The sequence below is a fragment of the Rhineura floridana genome, chromosome 2 (assembly GCF_030035675.1).
Source record: "Rhineura floridana isolate rRhiFlo1 chromosome 2, rRhiFlo1.hap2, whole genome shotgun sequence".
Lineage (NCBI taxonomy): Eukaryota > Metazoa > Chordata > Lepidosauria > Squamata > Rhineuridae > Rhineura > Rhineura floridana.
In genome coordinates this window covers 52,075,688-52,093,642 of record NC_084481.1, presented here as the reverse complement: position 1 = coordinate 52,093,642, position 17,955 = coordinate 52,075,688, and the positions used below count along the sequence as shown (strand labels likewise).

Here is a 17,955-nt window from a genome sequence, read left to right as displayed (position 1 = left end):
GTGGGAAATCTAGTAATGCCCATCTCATTCTGTGGCTAGATCCTGCAGGTGACCAGCTGTCTATGCAGCTGAAATCATTACAGGGGACATTTTAAAGCAGGCCAATACAGTATTTGGTCATCTGATTCCATCCTAAGTATGAGCTTCATATATGACCTGTACCGATTCTGTATCTAGCCATATTTGGCTACACAAAAAAGAACTGATTATTATACAGCCACGAGACTGGCTGTATACTATAGCCAGTGTGGATTTTTCACATTCCGCAATGTTCAACTGAAAATACCCCCATGCCATTCTGATGCTTCCCATAAGCTCATTTCAAAACAAAACCTTACAAAACATATAGTTCTGAACTCAGAAATGCTTGCTTAACAACCCTCTAAATTTTCATGGTGATACCCAAAACAGTCAGAGAGAATTGAGAGTTCAAATTGTAAAAAGAGAGAAAAAAAACCCAGAGCCCTTTTGGACTTTTTTCTGTCAGAGTTCTCATAATCTGTTGAAATTCATTAAAAAATCAGCCATGTTCACAGAGTACCTGTAATCCTATTAATGACCTTGCCCCATACTCTGACCTTCATCTTCTGCAGTTTAAAAGTTAAAAAAATGCCTGCTTGATTTTTAATTAATTTAATACATTTTGCATTGAACTGAATGATAGTGTCAAACATGCTCAGTAAGAACCAACTGTCAGTGTTCTAAAAGCCAGATTCACAGCTGCTTGGCTTGGCTAATCGGGCCATACCCACACCAGACTTTGATTTCATTTGAGACAGTCATGGCTTCACCCAAAGAATACTGGGAAGTGTAGTTTGTGAAGGGTGCTGAGAGGAGACTCCTGTTCCACTGACAGAGCTATAGTGGCCAGACTGGTTTAACAGCCAGCCTCTCTGACTGAAGGTCTGTGAGGGGAGTAGGGCATCTCCTAGCAACTCTCAGCACCCTTCACTAACTACACTTCCCAGGATTCTTTGAGAGACGCCATGACTGTCCAAAGTGAAATAAAGGCCTGGTGTGGATGTGGCCAGGGACACCTTTGGTTTAAATTTGGGTAGGAGGCTACATGTGCCTGCTGTAGAATAAAAAGGTGACGGAAACACTGAAAAGCAATGATACTGTTCACAATGTTTTCCTTTTAGAAAGGAAAGGGGCTGTCCCTGTGCCCAGTGCCCACCCACCCAATCTCCTCCCTTCCCCCTCCTCCCACCCTCCCTGCCCCTCCCCCATGTTGGACTAGGACCTGGAAGACTAGGGTTCGAATCTCCACACAGCCATGAAGCTCACTGGGTAACCTTGGGCCAGTCACTGCCTCTCAGCCTCAGAGGAAGGCAATGGTAAAACCACATCTGAATACCGTTTACCATGAAAACTCTATTCATAGGGTCACCATAAGTCAGGATCAACTTGAAGGCAGTCCATTTCCATTTTCAAACATGATTGCACAGAAATAAATTCCATTGAACTCAAAAAGTATGCAACTGGTCAAACCCACCCTCCCTTCTCCTCCCTCCGATCCCTTCCCTTTTTCCCCTTCCTTTCCCCTCCCTTTGCCCCTCCCCATCCCCTTCCAATCTCCTCCTTTCCCTCCGCCTTCCTCCCCCCCTTCCTTCTTCCCATGGTCAGTTTTAACTATCTTAAGCATGATTGCACGGGAGTAAATACCACTGAACTCTATAAGCATGCAAATGATAAAACCTGCCCTCCCCCTTCCTTTGTCTTCCTCCAATCCACCCTTTCCCCCTCCCCCTCCTTCTCCTCCCCCATGGTCAGTTTTACTTATCCTAACGATGATTGTACAGGAGTAAATTCCATTGAACTCAATAAGCATGCAAATGATCAGACCTGCCTTTCCCCTCCTTCCCCTCTCCTCTTCCTTCCTCCTCCCCTCCCCTCTTCCTCCTCCCCTGCCCACTCCAGCCCTCCTCCCTCCCCCCGGTCAGTTTTACCGATTGTAAGCATGAGTGCATGGGAGTAAATCCCACTGAACTTAATAAACATGCAAATGATCAAATCTGCCCTTCTCCTCCTCTCCCCTCCTGCCTGGTCCCATCCCCCTCCTCCCCTCTGCCCTCCCTCCCCTCCTTCCTCCTCCTCCTCCCCTCCCCATCCCCTGTGGTCAGTTTCACCTATCCTAAGCATGATTGCAGAGGAGTAAATCCCACTGAACTCAATAAGCAAGCAAATGATCAATCCATTCTCAGAAAACTTGCACAGGATCCCATTTCTTACCTCCCACATTAAAAAGCAGAGAAATTCACTAATAGGCAAAAAACCTTGCGGTTTAAGAACATACCTATAGCCCACAGATATTTCTATCAAACTTTAAAAAGCAGGGAAATTGGGCAGCTATAGTGAATGCACCAGGGTACCAGGAGACCTGACCTCCTCTCTGAGATACTGTACTGCCCTACAAATTTGTCAAAATGCAAACACCATTTGGGTTGGTCTTTCACAGTCCAATGCACTTCCTGTGTAGCTTGGAAGAATTTGGTCACATGTGCTTCTGAGCATATGGTGAGTGGTGGCAATACCTGCAATCAGCCCAAATAATAGAAAGAAGACATGTGCTGTGCTGATCTTGTTTTAGTAGGGAGGAAGCAACATTATTAAGACATTTGATATAGTTCAGATTGTCACTTTTAATATGTCTGATTTACTTTGCCGTTTTAGTGAAGTTTCCTATAGGAAATCGTTTTCTTTTGTTTCTATTTCTGTGAACATGTGAAGTACAGCAACACTTTGCAAAATTTACACTAAAAAAACCTCCAGAAATAATTGTGGAATAACGGCACTGACTATTCTACAGAATAGTCTCTAGTGGACATCAGGATTGTCTCAGTTTGCACAAGATAAAACAGTGGGAGGTGAAGTATATTGTAGCAAAATTCTAGGTGTGCTCTATGTTTTTAATTGACCATGCCCACCTTGCCTTAAATGAAGTGGTTTAACATAGCAGGCTGAAAACATGCGTCCTCTTTTTTCCAACAGCTAGAGTCATTGCTTAAGTATAGCAACATATTGTAATCAGTCTGATTTTACATCAAACTGCAGTTTCAGATTAAACTGTTAATGCACCCAAAATAGAAATAGAGCATAACTTCCAATTTGAAACACAAAAGGCTGTCTTCACCATCGTATGACATTGACCAATAAAAAGGCTTTGAAATTAATAAAAATAAATTTGACACAGATTTCTGGGATGAATAATGAGGGAAATAAAATTTTCTGGTTTAGATTCTCTGTAGAAACCTTAGTAACACAGGAAAAAAGCAAAGTAAGAAGAACACCAACAAACTTACAAAAAGATAATTCTCCATCTTTGGAGATGGCAGGTGTTGCCACCACTCACCATATACTCCGAGGCACATGTTACCAAATTCTTCCAAGCTACACAGCAAGTAGATTGGACTGAAAGACCAACCGAAATGGTGTTTGCATTTTGACAACTTTGTAGGGCAGTACAATATCTCAGAGGGGAGGTCAGGTCTCCTGCTCCCCTGGTGCCCTCTTTCCTTGCTTTTTAAAGTTTGATAGAAATATCTGTGGGCTATAGGTACGTTCTGAAACCTCAAGGTTTTTTGCCTATTGGTGAATTACATTATCTGGAGGGAAATTATGGTTAATTTGCAAGGCTAATAAATCCCCTCTTTGGAAACTTTGCCCAGAAAATTGAACAGAAATTGAAATCGGCAAGTGCTGGACTTCTCATTAGAAGATGGCAAATTCCAATAAATTGTAAGATTATTTTCTGTTCTCTTATCCAAGATCTTTTGCTTTGCATGTGGAAAAATGGAAGTAGAAACTTGTATGGTTTCTTTTCATTTCCACTCCCCATTCCCAAGTTCTCCAAGGATGAGTGGGAATATGAGCAAACATATGTTCACAATTATGTCTATGTCTATCTAGTCTGTCTAGCTGTCATGGGGGAAAAAAAAGTTAATGGTGAGCTATAAATAAGGAGGCAGACATGATATGAAATGAAGGCTCTCAGCATGTTCTTTAGTCATTCTGTGAACTGGCCTTCAAAATACAAGTGTCAGACACCAGCAAATCAAACACTGGTTCAAGCCCATCCCATTCATCTCTGCTTCAGCAGCCACGTACCTCAGAGGAAAGCAGCACAGTGTCGTCTTGCTTCAGATGCCCGGATGCAGAGTGCTTTGCTAATTTTCTCTAGAGAAAGGAGGAGACAGGGAGCAAGGGAGTGAGTGCGCAGGGAAGATCAAGGCAGACAAGCTTAAACCAGTGTTTGATTTGCTGTATCATCTGAAAATTCAGCTGTGACTGCTTCACCATGGTGCTGCAGAAGCATTGGTGAGCCCTCTTCTTGGGGCAATAAATATTGGCTTAATAAATCAAGATTTTTTTAAAAAAATTTTAAACGTATAAACTGGCATCGAAGACACATGCAGAAGTTCCATCTTAGCACACAGGTTGGTTGGTATGAGTAAAAGAACATATTCTCTACAAACAAAACACAAGTGGAAGCCAAGGTTTATACTTTCCTTACCGCTGTAGTTTGTTTGGGGCCTGGGTTCATTTGACACAACAAGCCAAACCATGGATTATTTCTCGCAGTGAGGCAATAGCATAAGTGCAAAAGTGCCCACACACTGCACCAGTACACTGCTTGTTCACATTAAACCATAGTTTATTTTAACTATGTACAAACAAGGACATTGTTTTGAAGGAGACACTGCAACTCTATTAATATCATAGCTGGAAACATATTCAACCAAAATGTTTGGTTTTCTTATAGGTGTTGAACCATAGCTTATCTTTCCTTGATGAAACTTTTTTTTGTCTTTTTTCATATGAGGTGCAAAGGGTGGTAAGGTATAAATAAGCAAAATGCTAATGAATGTGTTGTGGCTCTTTACTTTTTTGGAAGTAGGATTCTGAAATTATTTTAAATGCTGCCACTTTCTTGTGGTCAAAGCAAACTATCTCTGCTCAGTATTTACCGTCCTGATATTAGTTCACTACCTGCCCACTTTAAAAAAAAAATATTTTGGCTAACCTATTTCGTACTTACAAAATGGCGAATCTGTGTTTTCTAACAACAAAAAAAAATTCTTTACCAGAAGCCACACGATTATTAACAGATCATGCTGAATAATTTTAAGCACTTTTGGCATAGTAATATGCATATTACAATCTGTCCATGACATGTATTTAAGAATTGGGAGCATAACATCCCACTCTCAGAAGTATTTAAGGTGCCAAGTTCATGTCATTCTGACATGTGTTCAGCCTGAATGACGTCAGTGGATTCAGTCAGCCAAACAGTGCTGCTCATGCTCCACATTTATTTCAACTGGGCTTTTGTGAAAGCTCTGAGCTAGGTCCATTGAAATGAATGAAGAGTATGCAGAAGCTGTGTTCAGTGGATCATGTCCACTGCATCTCACTGGCCTTGTGAATTCCAAATGTGGCATTGGCCTTAGTCTTGCATTCATTGTACATTCATGTGCATGTTAAGTTCAAACATCTTTCTACATTTCCCATTTCTTTTCCCTTACATCACAATGGTTGGAAATTGTCTAGGCTCAGCCCAGTACAGGGTCTTTCTAGGGATGATCAGGACATACGTATTTAGGAAGCAGGGTTTTGGCATGACATCCAGAAATCATGCAGACATCTGTGCATTGCCTTACTGTTACCTAGCCATGTATTTGCTGCTGCTTCATTACTAAGGGCACATCACAGTCCACCTATTGGCCTGTGAACCAATTGTGACTGTGTGCAGGTACCCCAGCAATAGTGTACAGACAGACTCCTCCATGAGTCCATTGGATGTGTGAGGGGATGGCAAGAAGACACTTGCTGTCCATACCTCCCCTGGCAGTCAGGTTTCAGCATTAATGAGAAAAGGGACCTAATGCACAAATAGCACTTGTGTCCAATTGGGAACTGGCAGGATGGGTTCGGGATGGGTGGAAAAGCCCTGCACACATGCACAGGGGCCCTTTCTCATGAATACCAGACACAGCGCCATCAGGTAGAGTGGCCAACAGACACATCAGTCTTGAAGGGGCATTTGCAGAAACCATACTCCAGCTACCCCCTTGCACATTTTTGAATGTGTGAGAATTGTTCTTTTTGTGTGTGAAATGTCATAAGAAATGTAGCATGACCTCATTAGTAAGATGAGACATACCTACGCTCAGTCTTGACCTGATAGTTGTGGACACACAGTTTGCAGTTGTGTGTGCATGCTTGTGTATCTTTGTATGCCTGTAGGTTTGTGACACTGTAGCTCTTGTGTCTGATGGTACTGTAAGCTCTCTGAGAGGAAATTTGGCTCACTTTTTTTTTGACCGGTGTACAAAATAATCGACCTCCTCCTTAGATCATTGAAAAATAACAAATCTCCTACAGATACTTTTGAGGCTTTAATTTAAATTGCTGCTTGGAACATTTGTACACCCACACAGCCTTTTCTGCAGTTCCTCCATTTAGCTAATAGTTCAAAATGAATATGAAGCTTTGAAAGCCACTGTGGAGTAGAAAAATAATAAAATAATTGAACTGCAGTGGGCCTCTTCTACCATACAAAAGTGTGTGTATGTAATATTCAGCAACTTTAGGGGGATTCTTATTCATTGGGAAATGGTGGTAGCCATCTTCCCCTGCCGCTATGCCATTGCATTGTTCACATTGGGAAACAAAATTGTTGTGCAATAAGCAACTAAGAAGTATAACAACAACAATAATAACAATAATTTGAAAGTAGAAAGGAAAGCCATTGGGCTGCTGAGGCAGCTCTGTCTCCACATCAAGTGGCAGCAAAACTTTTAAAAAATATTTTAAGAAAAAATAGAGAAAACCTAAGCCACCTTGTTTGGAACCGTAAGCCACCCTCCAACCCAACCTGTAAGAATCCACCCACACCAAACATCATTACAGTATTCAAGGGACATTTTAAAATGTCAAAGGAGTCTGTTTTTTGCTGTCTACTAACTGCCTTGTAGATAATGTTGGGTTGGCTGCCTCAGGTGGAGGATTTTAATTACCACTGACTGGTGGTGATTGTCAGGTATTGTCGTACAGGGAACACTGGGATTTTCTGTCTTAAGTGGAAACATTTATTGGGCTGACCCTGCTTGTGCAAGTTTTATATTTCATTTTCTAGACTCTTATTCTATAGTATTTTTCTTCTAACCCTCTCCCCCGCTTTCCTTGAGACCCTTGGCCTCTTAATTGTGGAGTGCCACAGGGTTCTATTCTCTCCCCCATGCTATTTAACATCTGTGTGAAGCCGCTGGGAGCTATCATCAGGAGTTTTGGGCTGCAGTGTCATCAATATGCCGATGACACTCAGCTCTACCTCTCCTTTAAGTCCTCACCAGAGTTGGCTGTGGAAACCATGTCCAAGTGCCTGGAGTCCGTACGTGGATGGATGAGCGAGAATAGGCTGAAGCTTAACCCTGACAAGACCAAGGTGTTGCTTGTGGGTGACAAGAGAAGGTTGGGAAACATCGACTTGGTCCTTAATGGGGTAAGATTGCCCCTGAAGGACCAGGTCCGCAGCCTAGGGGTCATTCTTGACTCCCAGCTGTCCATGGAGGCTCAGGTTTCAGCAGTGAGCCGGGCAGCTTGGTATCAATTACATCTGATACAGAGGCTACGACCCTACCTTCCTGTACATATGCTCCCGCAGGTGATACATGCTTTGGTCTCCTCTCGCTTGGACTACTGTAATGCGCTCTATGTGGGGTTACCCTTGAAAACAGTCCGGAAACTGCAGCTGGTACAGAATGCGGCGGCACGCTTGATTAAGCATAGCCATCGCCGGGACCATATTACCCCAGTGTTAGTAGATCTACACTGGTTACCAGTGGTTTTCTGGGCTCAATTCAAGGTGTTGGTGTTGACCTTTAAAACCCTAAACAGTTTCGGCCCAGTTTATCTGAAGGACCGCCTCCAGCATCATCAACTAAGCCGCCTTACAAGATCAGCCACCCAGGACCTCCTCTCAGTCCCACCAGTCAAAACAGCTAGGCTGGTGCGGACCAGGGAGAGGGCGTTCTCGGTGGTGGCCCCCACTCTCTGGAACTCTCTCCCTTATGATCTTCGACATGCTTCCTCCCTGACAGGTTTCCGCCGAGCTTTAAAGACCTGGCTCTTCAGGCAGGCCTATAATTTCGGGATGGATTAGCTTTTTGCTATACTAATCAGATGTTGTGATATCAGTTGTACTGTATATTGTAAATTGTATTTTGTATATTGTATATTGTATTTTAACTGTTGTTGTAAGTCGCCTAGAGTGTCCGTAAAGTCGGACAGATAGGCGACTAACAAATAAAATTTATTATTATTTATTATTATTCCTTTTAGCATTGCCACATGTCCCTCAGATGATGATAATGAAGACTAAAGGTTGTGTCCTACAAAAGCCATCCCATTAGTTTAGTGCAAGGACTTCTGCCTGTGTAGTGGGACTTCCTCTCCTCTTCTCACATTCCCCGTGTCTCCCCCAATTTTGCTCAGAGGATTGGGGGAACGCCCAGAACAGATTTGGGGGAGGCGCAGGAAGAGGAGAAGTCCCATTGCTCAGGTGAAAGTCTGCTTCTGGGATTATTTCGTTGAATAGCACCCTAACAGTTTTTTGGGGGGGAAGGAGGTGGCTCTAGCTCAATAGTAGAGCACATTCTTTTAATGTGGAAGGCTCCAGGTTCGATCCCTGTTATCTCCTGTTAAAAGGGTCAGATATTATTTTTCTATTTTTTTCTGCCTAAGGCACTGGAGAGCTTTAGGCAATACTGGACTAGAGAGGCGAATAGTCAGAGATTCAGTATTTGTCTGTTTTATATATGGCCGATGCTCATTTGTATGCCTTAATTAATTTAAATTACTGACATTTACTTTAACATTACAAATGAACTTTAAAACCTGATGGTAAACTAAGCAAGTGAGCCAGCCAACCATATTTCATCTCCGATTCAAAACACTAAGTACTACCTCACAGGGACTCTCCCACTGGGAGTTTAGCCCCATTGAACACAGTGGGGCTTACTTTTGAGTAAATATGCATAGGATTGTGCTGTAAATTCAGGCTCATTCTTGTTACATCGATATGGGGCTAGGAGTCCAGTATAATCATAATACTGAGGACTCTTTTAACGAATCAATTTTTGTTCTGAGAATGAGGATTTTAGTTTTGTAAATAGTGATTCACAACAGAATTATGCACTTCATATATTAATGTATATATTTACCTGTACTTTTTCGCAGAGAAACCTTTACCTCCTATACTTCCTCCAGTAGTTATACATTTGCCCTGTAAAGTATGTATTTTATTTTATTTAGTTTTTAAACATTTATTTACCACTTTATATCATAAAAATTTCCAACAATAAAAGCACACCATAGACCAGTGATTCTCAAACTTTTTTGGTTCGCGGCGCACTGTGAAACATGGCGCACTTTGTGTACAAAATTAAAAATATATTAATATATTTTAAACTATGAATAAAAATTAAAAATAGAAAACTATTACTTACCCTATACAAATGGGTTTCTTCTCATTTTTAAATATACTTTCATAATATTTGAGGCACACCTAGCCACCTCTTAGGGCGCACCAGTGTGCCTGGGCGCACCATTTGAGAATCACTGCCATAGACAATAAAAACTATATAAACAATCATATAAAATTCAAAATAGCACAATATTCACAGAACACCAGTATCGATTATAATTGATAATCTGTGCCATGTCAATACTAATAGTCTGGAAATGTTTAAGCAAAACAGGAGGTTTTAATCATGTGCCAAATGCATAGCACAGTCAGCACATGACATCTTACTGAGGAAAGGCTGTTCTACATGTTAGATGCCACTACCAAAAAGGCTCTGTTCCAAATACCTGCAAGATAGACCTCTGTCATCCATGGCCAAAAAATGTGTTTTGGATCACCATATTCTGAGATGGTCACAGCTTTGTTATATTTCAGAGGCTGAGGAGGATACAGAGTCCCATAGATTTAACATCCTCCTTCAGAGTGTGACACTCATTGGGGAAGGCCTCATCTGCTAAGTATCGTCCAGACTCAAGGCTTCTTAAGATCTAGACTTATATCTAGACTTATATGTCTAGGGTTGCCAGGTCGAAGCTAAGAGAAGGTGCCTCTACCATAAAGGATTTTTCATGGGATAGAAATCTACATGCTCTGGCTACTTTTGCTGCATCATGGTGATGGGGAAAGCTGTACCTGGCATGATTCAGTGTTCAACTCTTAAGTATACAGGGACACTCCCAAGGGCTGGGCTTTTGCCAGCTTTATTTCATATGTTATCACTCCATCTTCAGACCTCTTAAGGAATTTTGATGATGTAACATCAGTTTTCAGAATATGAAAAAAGAAGTGTTTTTTATTTTATCTTATGCCTTTCAGATGCAACTGTGTGGAGCCAGACAGCCCCAGCAATAACACTTTGGAATACTGGCAGTCTAAAAACATGTCCTCATCAGATATACCTTGGGGAAATCTAACTGTGTCAGTAAGTGTACCACAGAAACACATCATGAATATACTTTTCTCTGACATTCAAGGTGTACATGCTGAGTGTATGTTGGCAGGGGACCAGAGATTGTGGTGGCAGGCTCTGTTCTCCAATCTATCACAATTTTAGTATCTAAAGAGAGTTTATTTGAATGCAACGGTGTGGGAGAGGACTATCAATGGTTTCTAATCATGTTGGCTATATATATTGCCTGCAGTATTAGAGGCATGCTGGTATTCTGAATACTAGTTGCTAGGGATCATGCATAGAGCATGCTATTACGCTCATATCCTGCTTGTGGGCTTCCCCTAGGCATTTGGTTGGCCACTGTAGGAACAGAATGCTGGACTAGATGGGACTTTGGCCTGATTCAGCAGCCAGGCTCTTCTTATGTTCTTATGATGTGGGGCTCTCTTCATACAATTGGAAACCTGATCATATGGAGAGAACCCTACATGTTATATGTGCATAGGGTGTCATAACTTTCAAGGACAAGCCATGCATAGACAGGAGAAGGGGTAGTGCACACAATCCTGCCCACAGATGTGTTTGCTGCATCATCTGCAAAGGTTGTAGTTACTGAAAATAAGTATTACCTTATCTGTCCATGAATTGTAATTATAAAAATAGAATATTTAAACCAATAAGGAATATCTTAGTGGCTAAAAGTCAGCAGTCTTCTAATTTAATTAAACTTTTTTTAGCAGTGTTTATTACCTGTTGTTATTGTTCAGTATTTTAAAAAGCAGCTATGCCAGTGTAGGCTACTCTGAAAACCTCTTTTTGTAGCAACAGGGATTATTACTAAGATTAAGCTTGCATTCATCAAAAAGCAGCAGATTTGACCTAAATTCTACCAGATGGTAAATCTGATGCTGCTATATGAAAAAAGGACATGTAAGCTCCAAGTGTTCCCTAAAATACTCATCCAGATGTTCAGATTATAGTGAAGAGTTGAAATGGAAGGTTTGCAACCATTCTTTCTATATATTCTTTTATTGCCAGTAGTGTAGATTGTGACCTGGCTAATAGAAAGCACAGCTCGAAAAGCAGTGGACCGACTTCAAGTTTTAATGATCTACTTCCACCCTAGTCCCCAGGAATCTCCATGGCCCACCTATATTTACAAAGCAAATATGCTCAGGATTGCCTAACAATTAAGACATTTTCTGTTAAATGAACTTGAGTAGAATAGGAAATTGAGGAAGCATCCAAACTGGAAAATGTTACAGTAATGGGTGACTTCAACTACCCTGACATAGACTGGCTGTATATGTGCTGCAGTCATGACAAAGAAGCAAAATTTCTAGATACCCTAAGTGAATGTGCCCTAGAATAGTTGGTCATGGAACTGACCAGAGGAATGGTGACCTGGACTTAATCTTAAGTGGTGCCCAGGACCTCGTACAAGATGTAAGTGTTGTCGAACCAGTCGGGACCATAGTGCTATTAAATTACATGTAAATGGCCAACTGTCAAAGAAATCCAACACAGTCACATTTGACTTCAAAAGCGGAAACTTCATTAAAGAATTAGGGGATTGGTAAAAAGAAACTTGAAATACAAAGTCCAGAGGGTCAAATCACTCCAAAATGCTTGGGAGTTTTTTAAAAACACAATAATAGAAGCTCAGTTGGAGTGTAAGCCACAGAACAGGAAAGGTACTACCAGGGCCAAAAAGATGCCAGCATGGTTAATGAGCAGAGTCAAAGAAGCTCTTAGGGGCAAGAAGGCTTCCTTCAAAAACTGGAAGTCTTGTCTGAATGAGGAAAATAAAAAGGAACACAAACTCTGGCAAAACAAATGCAAGAAAACAATAAGGGATGCTAAAAAAGAATTTAAGGAGCACATTGCTATGAACATAAGAACCAACAACAAAAATCCTTTAAATACATTCAAAGCAAGAAACCGTTTAGGGAGGTGATTAGACCCTTAGATGATAAGGGAGTCAAAGGCATGCTAAAGTAGGATAAGGAAATTGCAGACAAGCTAAATGAATTTTTTGCGTCTGTCTTCACAGTAGAGGATATGGGGCAGATCCCTGAACCTGAATTAACATTTGCAAGAAGGGAGTTTGAGGAATTGAGGCAAATAGTGGTGAAGAGAGATGAAGTTCTAAGCTTATTAGACAATATAAAAACTGACAAATCATCGGGTTCTCAAAGAACCCAAATGTGAAATTGCTGATCTTCTAACAAAAGTATGTAACTTGTCCCTCAGATCTGCCTCCATATCTGAGAACTGGAAAGTGGCCAAATGTAACAACAATCTTTAAAAAGGGATCCAGGGGGATCTGAGAAATTGCAGGCTAGTTAGCTTAACGTCTGTTCCAGGAAAACTGATAGAAAGTATTATTAAAGCAAACATAGAAGAACAAGTCCTACTGAAGGAAAGCCAGAATGGAAAGTCCTGTCTCATTAACCTATTAGAATTCTTTGAGAATTTCAACAAGCATATAGATAGAGGTGATCTAGTGGGTTTAGTGGGCTTAGTGGGCTTAGATTTCCCAAAAGGCTTTCGACAAGGTACCTCACTGAAGACTCCTGAGTAAGCTTAGCAGTCATGGAATAAGAGGAGAGGTCCACTTGTGTATCAGGCATTGATTAAGTAGCAGGAAGCAGAGAATAGAACTAAATGAACACTTCTACCAGTAGAGGGCTGTAGAAAGTAGAGTCACCCAAGGATCAGTATTGGGTCCTGTGTTTTTTAACTTGTTCATAAACAATCTAGAGTTAGGGATGAGCAGTGAGGTGGCCAAGTTTGCTGCAGATAATTCAGGGTTGTTAAAACAAAAAGGGATTGCGCTCCAAAAGGACCTCTCCAAATTGAGTGAATGGGCGGTATATTCGATCTAAATAAGTGTAAAGTTTTGCATATTGAGCCAAAAAGTCTTAATTTCACATATACATTCATGGGGTCTGGACTAGCGGTGATTGGCCAAGAACTAGACTTTGAGGTTGTAGTGGATGTCCATCCAGTGTGTGGCAGCAATGAAAAAGACAAAATCCATGCTAGGGATCATTAGGAAAGGTACTGAAAATAAAACTGCTGATATCATAATGCTGTTGTATAAATCTATGATGCAGCCATATTTGGAATGGCGTGTACAGTTCTGGTCACCTCAACTCAAAAAGGATATTGTAGAGTTGGAAAAGGTTCAAGAAAGGGCAACCAGAATGATCAAGAGGATGGGACAACTCCCCTATGAAGAAAGGTTGCAGGATTTGTGGCTTTTTAGTTTAGAGAAAAGTCAAGTCAGAGGTGACAGGATAGAAGTGTATAAAATTATGTACAGCATGACAAAAGGGGATGGAGAAATGTTTTTCTCCTTCTCTCGACACTAGAACTCATGGATATTCAATGAAGCTGAATGCTGGAAGATTCAGGACAGACAAAAGAAAGTATTTCTTCATACAGTGCATACTTAAACTATGGAATTCGCTTCCATGAGAGGCAGTGATTGCCACCAACTTGGATGGATTTAAAAGAAGATTAGATAAATTCATGGAGGATAAGGCTATCAGTGGCTACTAGCCATGATGGCTATGCTCTGCCACCATTGTCAGATACAGTATGCTTCTGAAAACTAGTTGCTGAAAACCTCAGGAGAGAGAGTGCTCTTGCACTCAGGTCCTGCTTGTGGACTTCCCATGGGCATCTGGTTGGCCACTGTGAGAACAGGATTTCTGGACTAGCTGGGCTCCTGGCTTGATCCAGTAGGATCTTCTTATGTTCTTATGAACTGCCTTATACTGGGTCAGAATGTTGACCCATCTAATTCAGTATTGTCTATACTGACTGGCAGCTCAGTTATAGAGTGCATATTTTGCATGCAAAAAGATCTGGGAAAGACTTCTGTCTGAAACTTAGAGAGTCACTGCTAGTATAGACAATAGTGACCTTGGTGTACCACTGATCTGTTGGTAGGGGGATCCACAATTTCTTAACTGCTCATTCAGAATTACAAAATAACACATGAGGCACTCTGTAAATGGATTATTATTGTTGTTGTTGGTCGTAACTGGTGTTGTTACTCTCTCTGGGTTTTTTTATTCTTTTTTGTCTCTTTGTTTGCCAACATCTGATATTCATGCCAAACTGTGGATGGAGATACACATATTAGGACCATTGAAGGAGGCCAGAAGGTCGAAACACATTCGTTTATTGTTTGATGTCCAGTACAGTTTTAGTTATAGTGATGTACAGCTTTTATATGTTGCATACATTGGATTTAATTTTTTTATCAAGTTTACTGACTGCATGTTTATTATTTATTACTATCTAATTTGCTATCTTAAATTATTCTTATCAGATACTTGATGATGTGCATATGATTTTATGTTTGATCCCTACCTGCTGTTTCAGAACTAACTTGGTATAAAATATTCCTAACTGTTTTGCTGGATCAGACAAAGGTCTACCTAGAGAGATATTCTTTTCAAGAATCACATCAGTCAGAAGCACAATATCACTGGATATTGGTCTGTAGTTCAGTGGTGAGCCAGCATCTACTTTCTGGTCTACCAACTTTATCAGCTCAACTTTGGTTCTAGGGTATCAGGTCATCTGGAGAAGAGTGTGTGCACCTTCTAACCTATGAAGTAGCCTGTATCATGGAACAATCATGAGAAAAGTTGAGTGAGAAATGCAGATTACAGCCTGTGCTAATGTAGCATCCCATAATAAGATGTGGTGACAGGACCTTCCACTGCCACAGAATGCATCTAGGTCCTTTACATTAGTGTTTTAGCTGATTTCTGCCCCCACTGTTCCCAATAGTGCTGGCTGATGGCGGTGTTGCACTTGTCAAACAGAGTGTGACAAGTGCCACTTTAACACCACTGCAGCCCTTTGGGATTGGGCTGCTCATAATTGGGTTTATTTTCTGCTTAGGAGTTGCATATCCAGAGACACTTACATTCATATGTTTGGAACACTTTTTTCACCCATGGAAATTCCCATGAGAATTGTAACGTGCAAGCCTGTAGCAGATGGATCTTAGCTAAAGCAACTTCCAGCACTTTCAAATGTACCTTGGAGACCATAAAAGTTGCTGTAGCTGAGATCCATAAACTGCAGTCTCACACATTGTGTTCTTCACAGAAATGTAAGTCTCTTGTGAGTGTGAAAAAGCAGTCCTAGTGTTAATATGTGATTATTATTCTCATTTGTAAGTGGGTCACAAACATCTTTCCATTTTTTTCAGTATCAGGGTTGGATTCCAAACTTTGCTATATCATTACATGGCTATGAGAAGCTGCTTCTTCCCATATCTAATGTTTCAATGAAAACAAACCCTGTCTTTTTCATTTCTTCTGTTCTGGCACATCAGGCTGTGATTGTGATACTACAGACACTCGTAATGCAGTGATTAGGGATGTGCAGAATCCCTGCTGAGAAATCTTGCTCACCTTATTGAAACTTTGTGCTTTCCTTGAACATTAATCTCCACATTTGCCTTTAAATTTCATTTTAAGCAAAACGCTGTGCTTAAATTCAGTGCTTCAGAGTCTCAGCACTTACATAATTTGCTCACTACTTGGAGAGTTTGTTCTTTAGTTCCAGAATCTCTGCACCCACAGCACATCTTAATTTGATTTAACCTGCATTAATGTGTCTTCAGATCACAGACAGAGAGGTAAACTCCCTAAAAATTTCAGATTGGTTTTCCTTGAGATGCCCCAGAAATTTCAAGCCAGCAAAAACCACAGAAATTCACTTGAGGCAAAATTCGATGGCATATCTAGCAAAGACATAAAAAGTCTATTTTGTGTTAGGAATACTTTTTTAAAAAATTGAATCTTGCAACATCATTCACAAAGGCAACATCATCATATTGTTAGAAGTAAACAAAACATATTTTCCATTTAAGATTATATGCTTTGTTTTCTGTTTTCTTCTAATTTAAAATAAAAAATAATTAAAATTTAAAACAATTAAAAATATACACACATGTAAAGTACATTAAACTAATATAGCAGCATAAAAACATCCCAATCCAGACCAGCAAAATGAAACACAGAAAACAACTTTAAAACCCAAGATGCCACCCATATAATAAAATATCTTACAAATGCATTTTGTTTGCATTAGCGGGTCGTGTTCCTTAAGTCTCCATGGAAATATTCTCAGTTAATGGTTATATATTTATTCAGAATTTATAAAGTTTTGATGGCTTTATCAAATTTACTTTTGCTGGAATCGAGATGCTGCTCTTAGACACCCAAGTTCCTCTTTCCTCTTTCAACAAGCCTTTTAAGTAGAGACCTATCCCAGTCTGCATCTGTGTTGGAATTGCTTTTTAAGATGTTCTTAAACTCTCTTTTTTAACATGTTTTTAATCTTTTGTTTTGATAGCTTTTTTAAAGTAACGTTTTTAAAGATGTTTTGTTTTAATGTGTTTTAAAGTTTGTTTTTATGATGTTTTAATGTTTTTAGTGCTTTTGTTTGCCACCCTGGGCTCCTGCTGGGAGGAAGGGCGGGATATTTTTATTATTCTTATTCTTATTATTGCATCAAAGTGCAATTGTCTTCTGACAAATCCTCTGGGTGTGTGTATGTTTGTTTTTCCCACATTATCAGAGCAATCCAGCTTGGGGGAAGCCAAGTTGTGCTGGCACAAGAGAAGCCGGCGTAAAGTTCTGCCGCGTCCAATTGCCATTCAGGAGCCTCTAGGTTGGCTGAATGCCGGCTCAGATGGGAGCTGTACACAGGGACCAGAAAGTAAAAGCTTGCTCTCCAAATACGCCTACCGGGTAGTAAGCCTTCTCCATTGACTTCTATTGCAATTATTTTCTTAGACCGACTTTTGCCTGGATTGGGACCTGCAGGAGTGCTCCAAACACAAGTTGGATGTGGCCTAAGTCCCTTCACCTCAGCCTCTCCCCTGACACAACACACCCCTTTTGGGGGCCTTATGCTGGCTTACGCTGACTTCACTTGTGCCAGTCTCGGCTGAGCCAGGCTGAGGATTTTCACCGGTGTAGCCCGGCTGAGCCAGGACCCAGCCAGCTCAGCTGGAGATCTGCAGCATCCAACTCTCCTCAGCCCAGCATAAATGAAAGTTGGATTGTGCCCTATGTCTTTTAAATGGTCTTTTGAAACAATTATTGAGAGCAATTTTGCCCACTTTGCCATGTAGACTTTGATATGAAAATAAGTATCAAGGGGGCACAGTGTGTGTATGTATGCATGGAGTGGATAGCTCTATGAGAAGCAGCCAGTTTTCCCTTCAAATATTGCTCTGCAGGGTCTTCTGGGCTCCAGAATCAGCTTTTCTTTATGGAGTACAAGGGGCTGCAATAGGAAGGGGGACATGAAAACCCCCAGTGTAGATGTAGAACACAGTACATGGTCCTTTCGATCCATGCCCAAATATTTTGTTCTGTGTGTCAAATTTGATAATAAACAACTCTCACTACAACTAATCTTGTTTGAGCCTAAA

At 40.7% G+C, this 17,955-nt stretch overlaps 1 protein-coding gene across 8 annotated transcripts in view; it reads left to right on the top strand.

Moving 5' to 3' along the window:
- Positions 1-17,955, top strand: part of SLC4A10 (solute carrier family 4 member 10) — a 307,201-nt gene that overhangs the window by 242,406 nt on the left and 46,840 nt on the right. For all 8 annotated transcript variants that reach the window (XM_061608644.1, XM_061608641.1, XM_061608643.1 and 5 more), the window contains one exon: positions 10,403-10,508. In XM_061608644.1, coding sequence (XP_061464628.1) covers positions 10,403-10,508 — 106 coding nt within the window. The remainder of the gene's footprint in view (positions 1-10,402; positions 10,509-17,955) is intronic.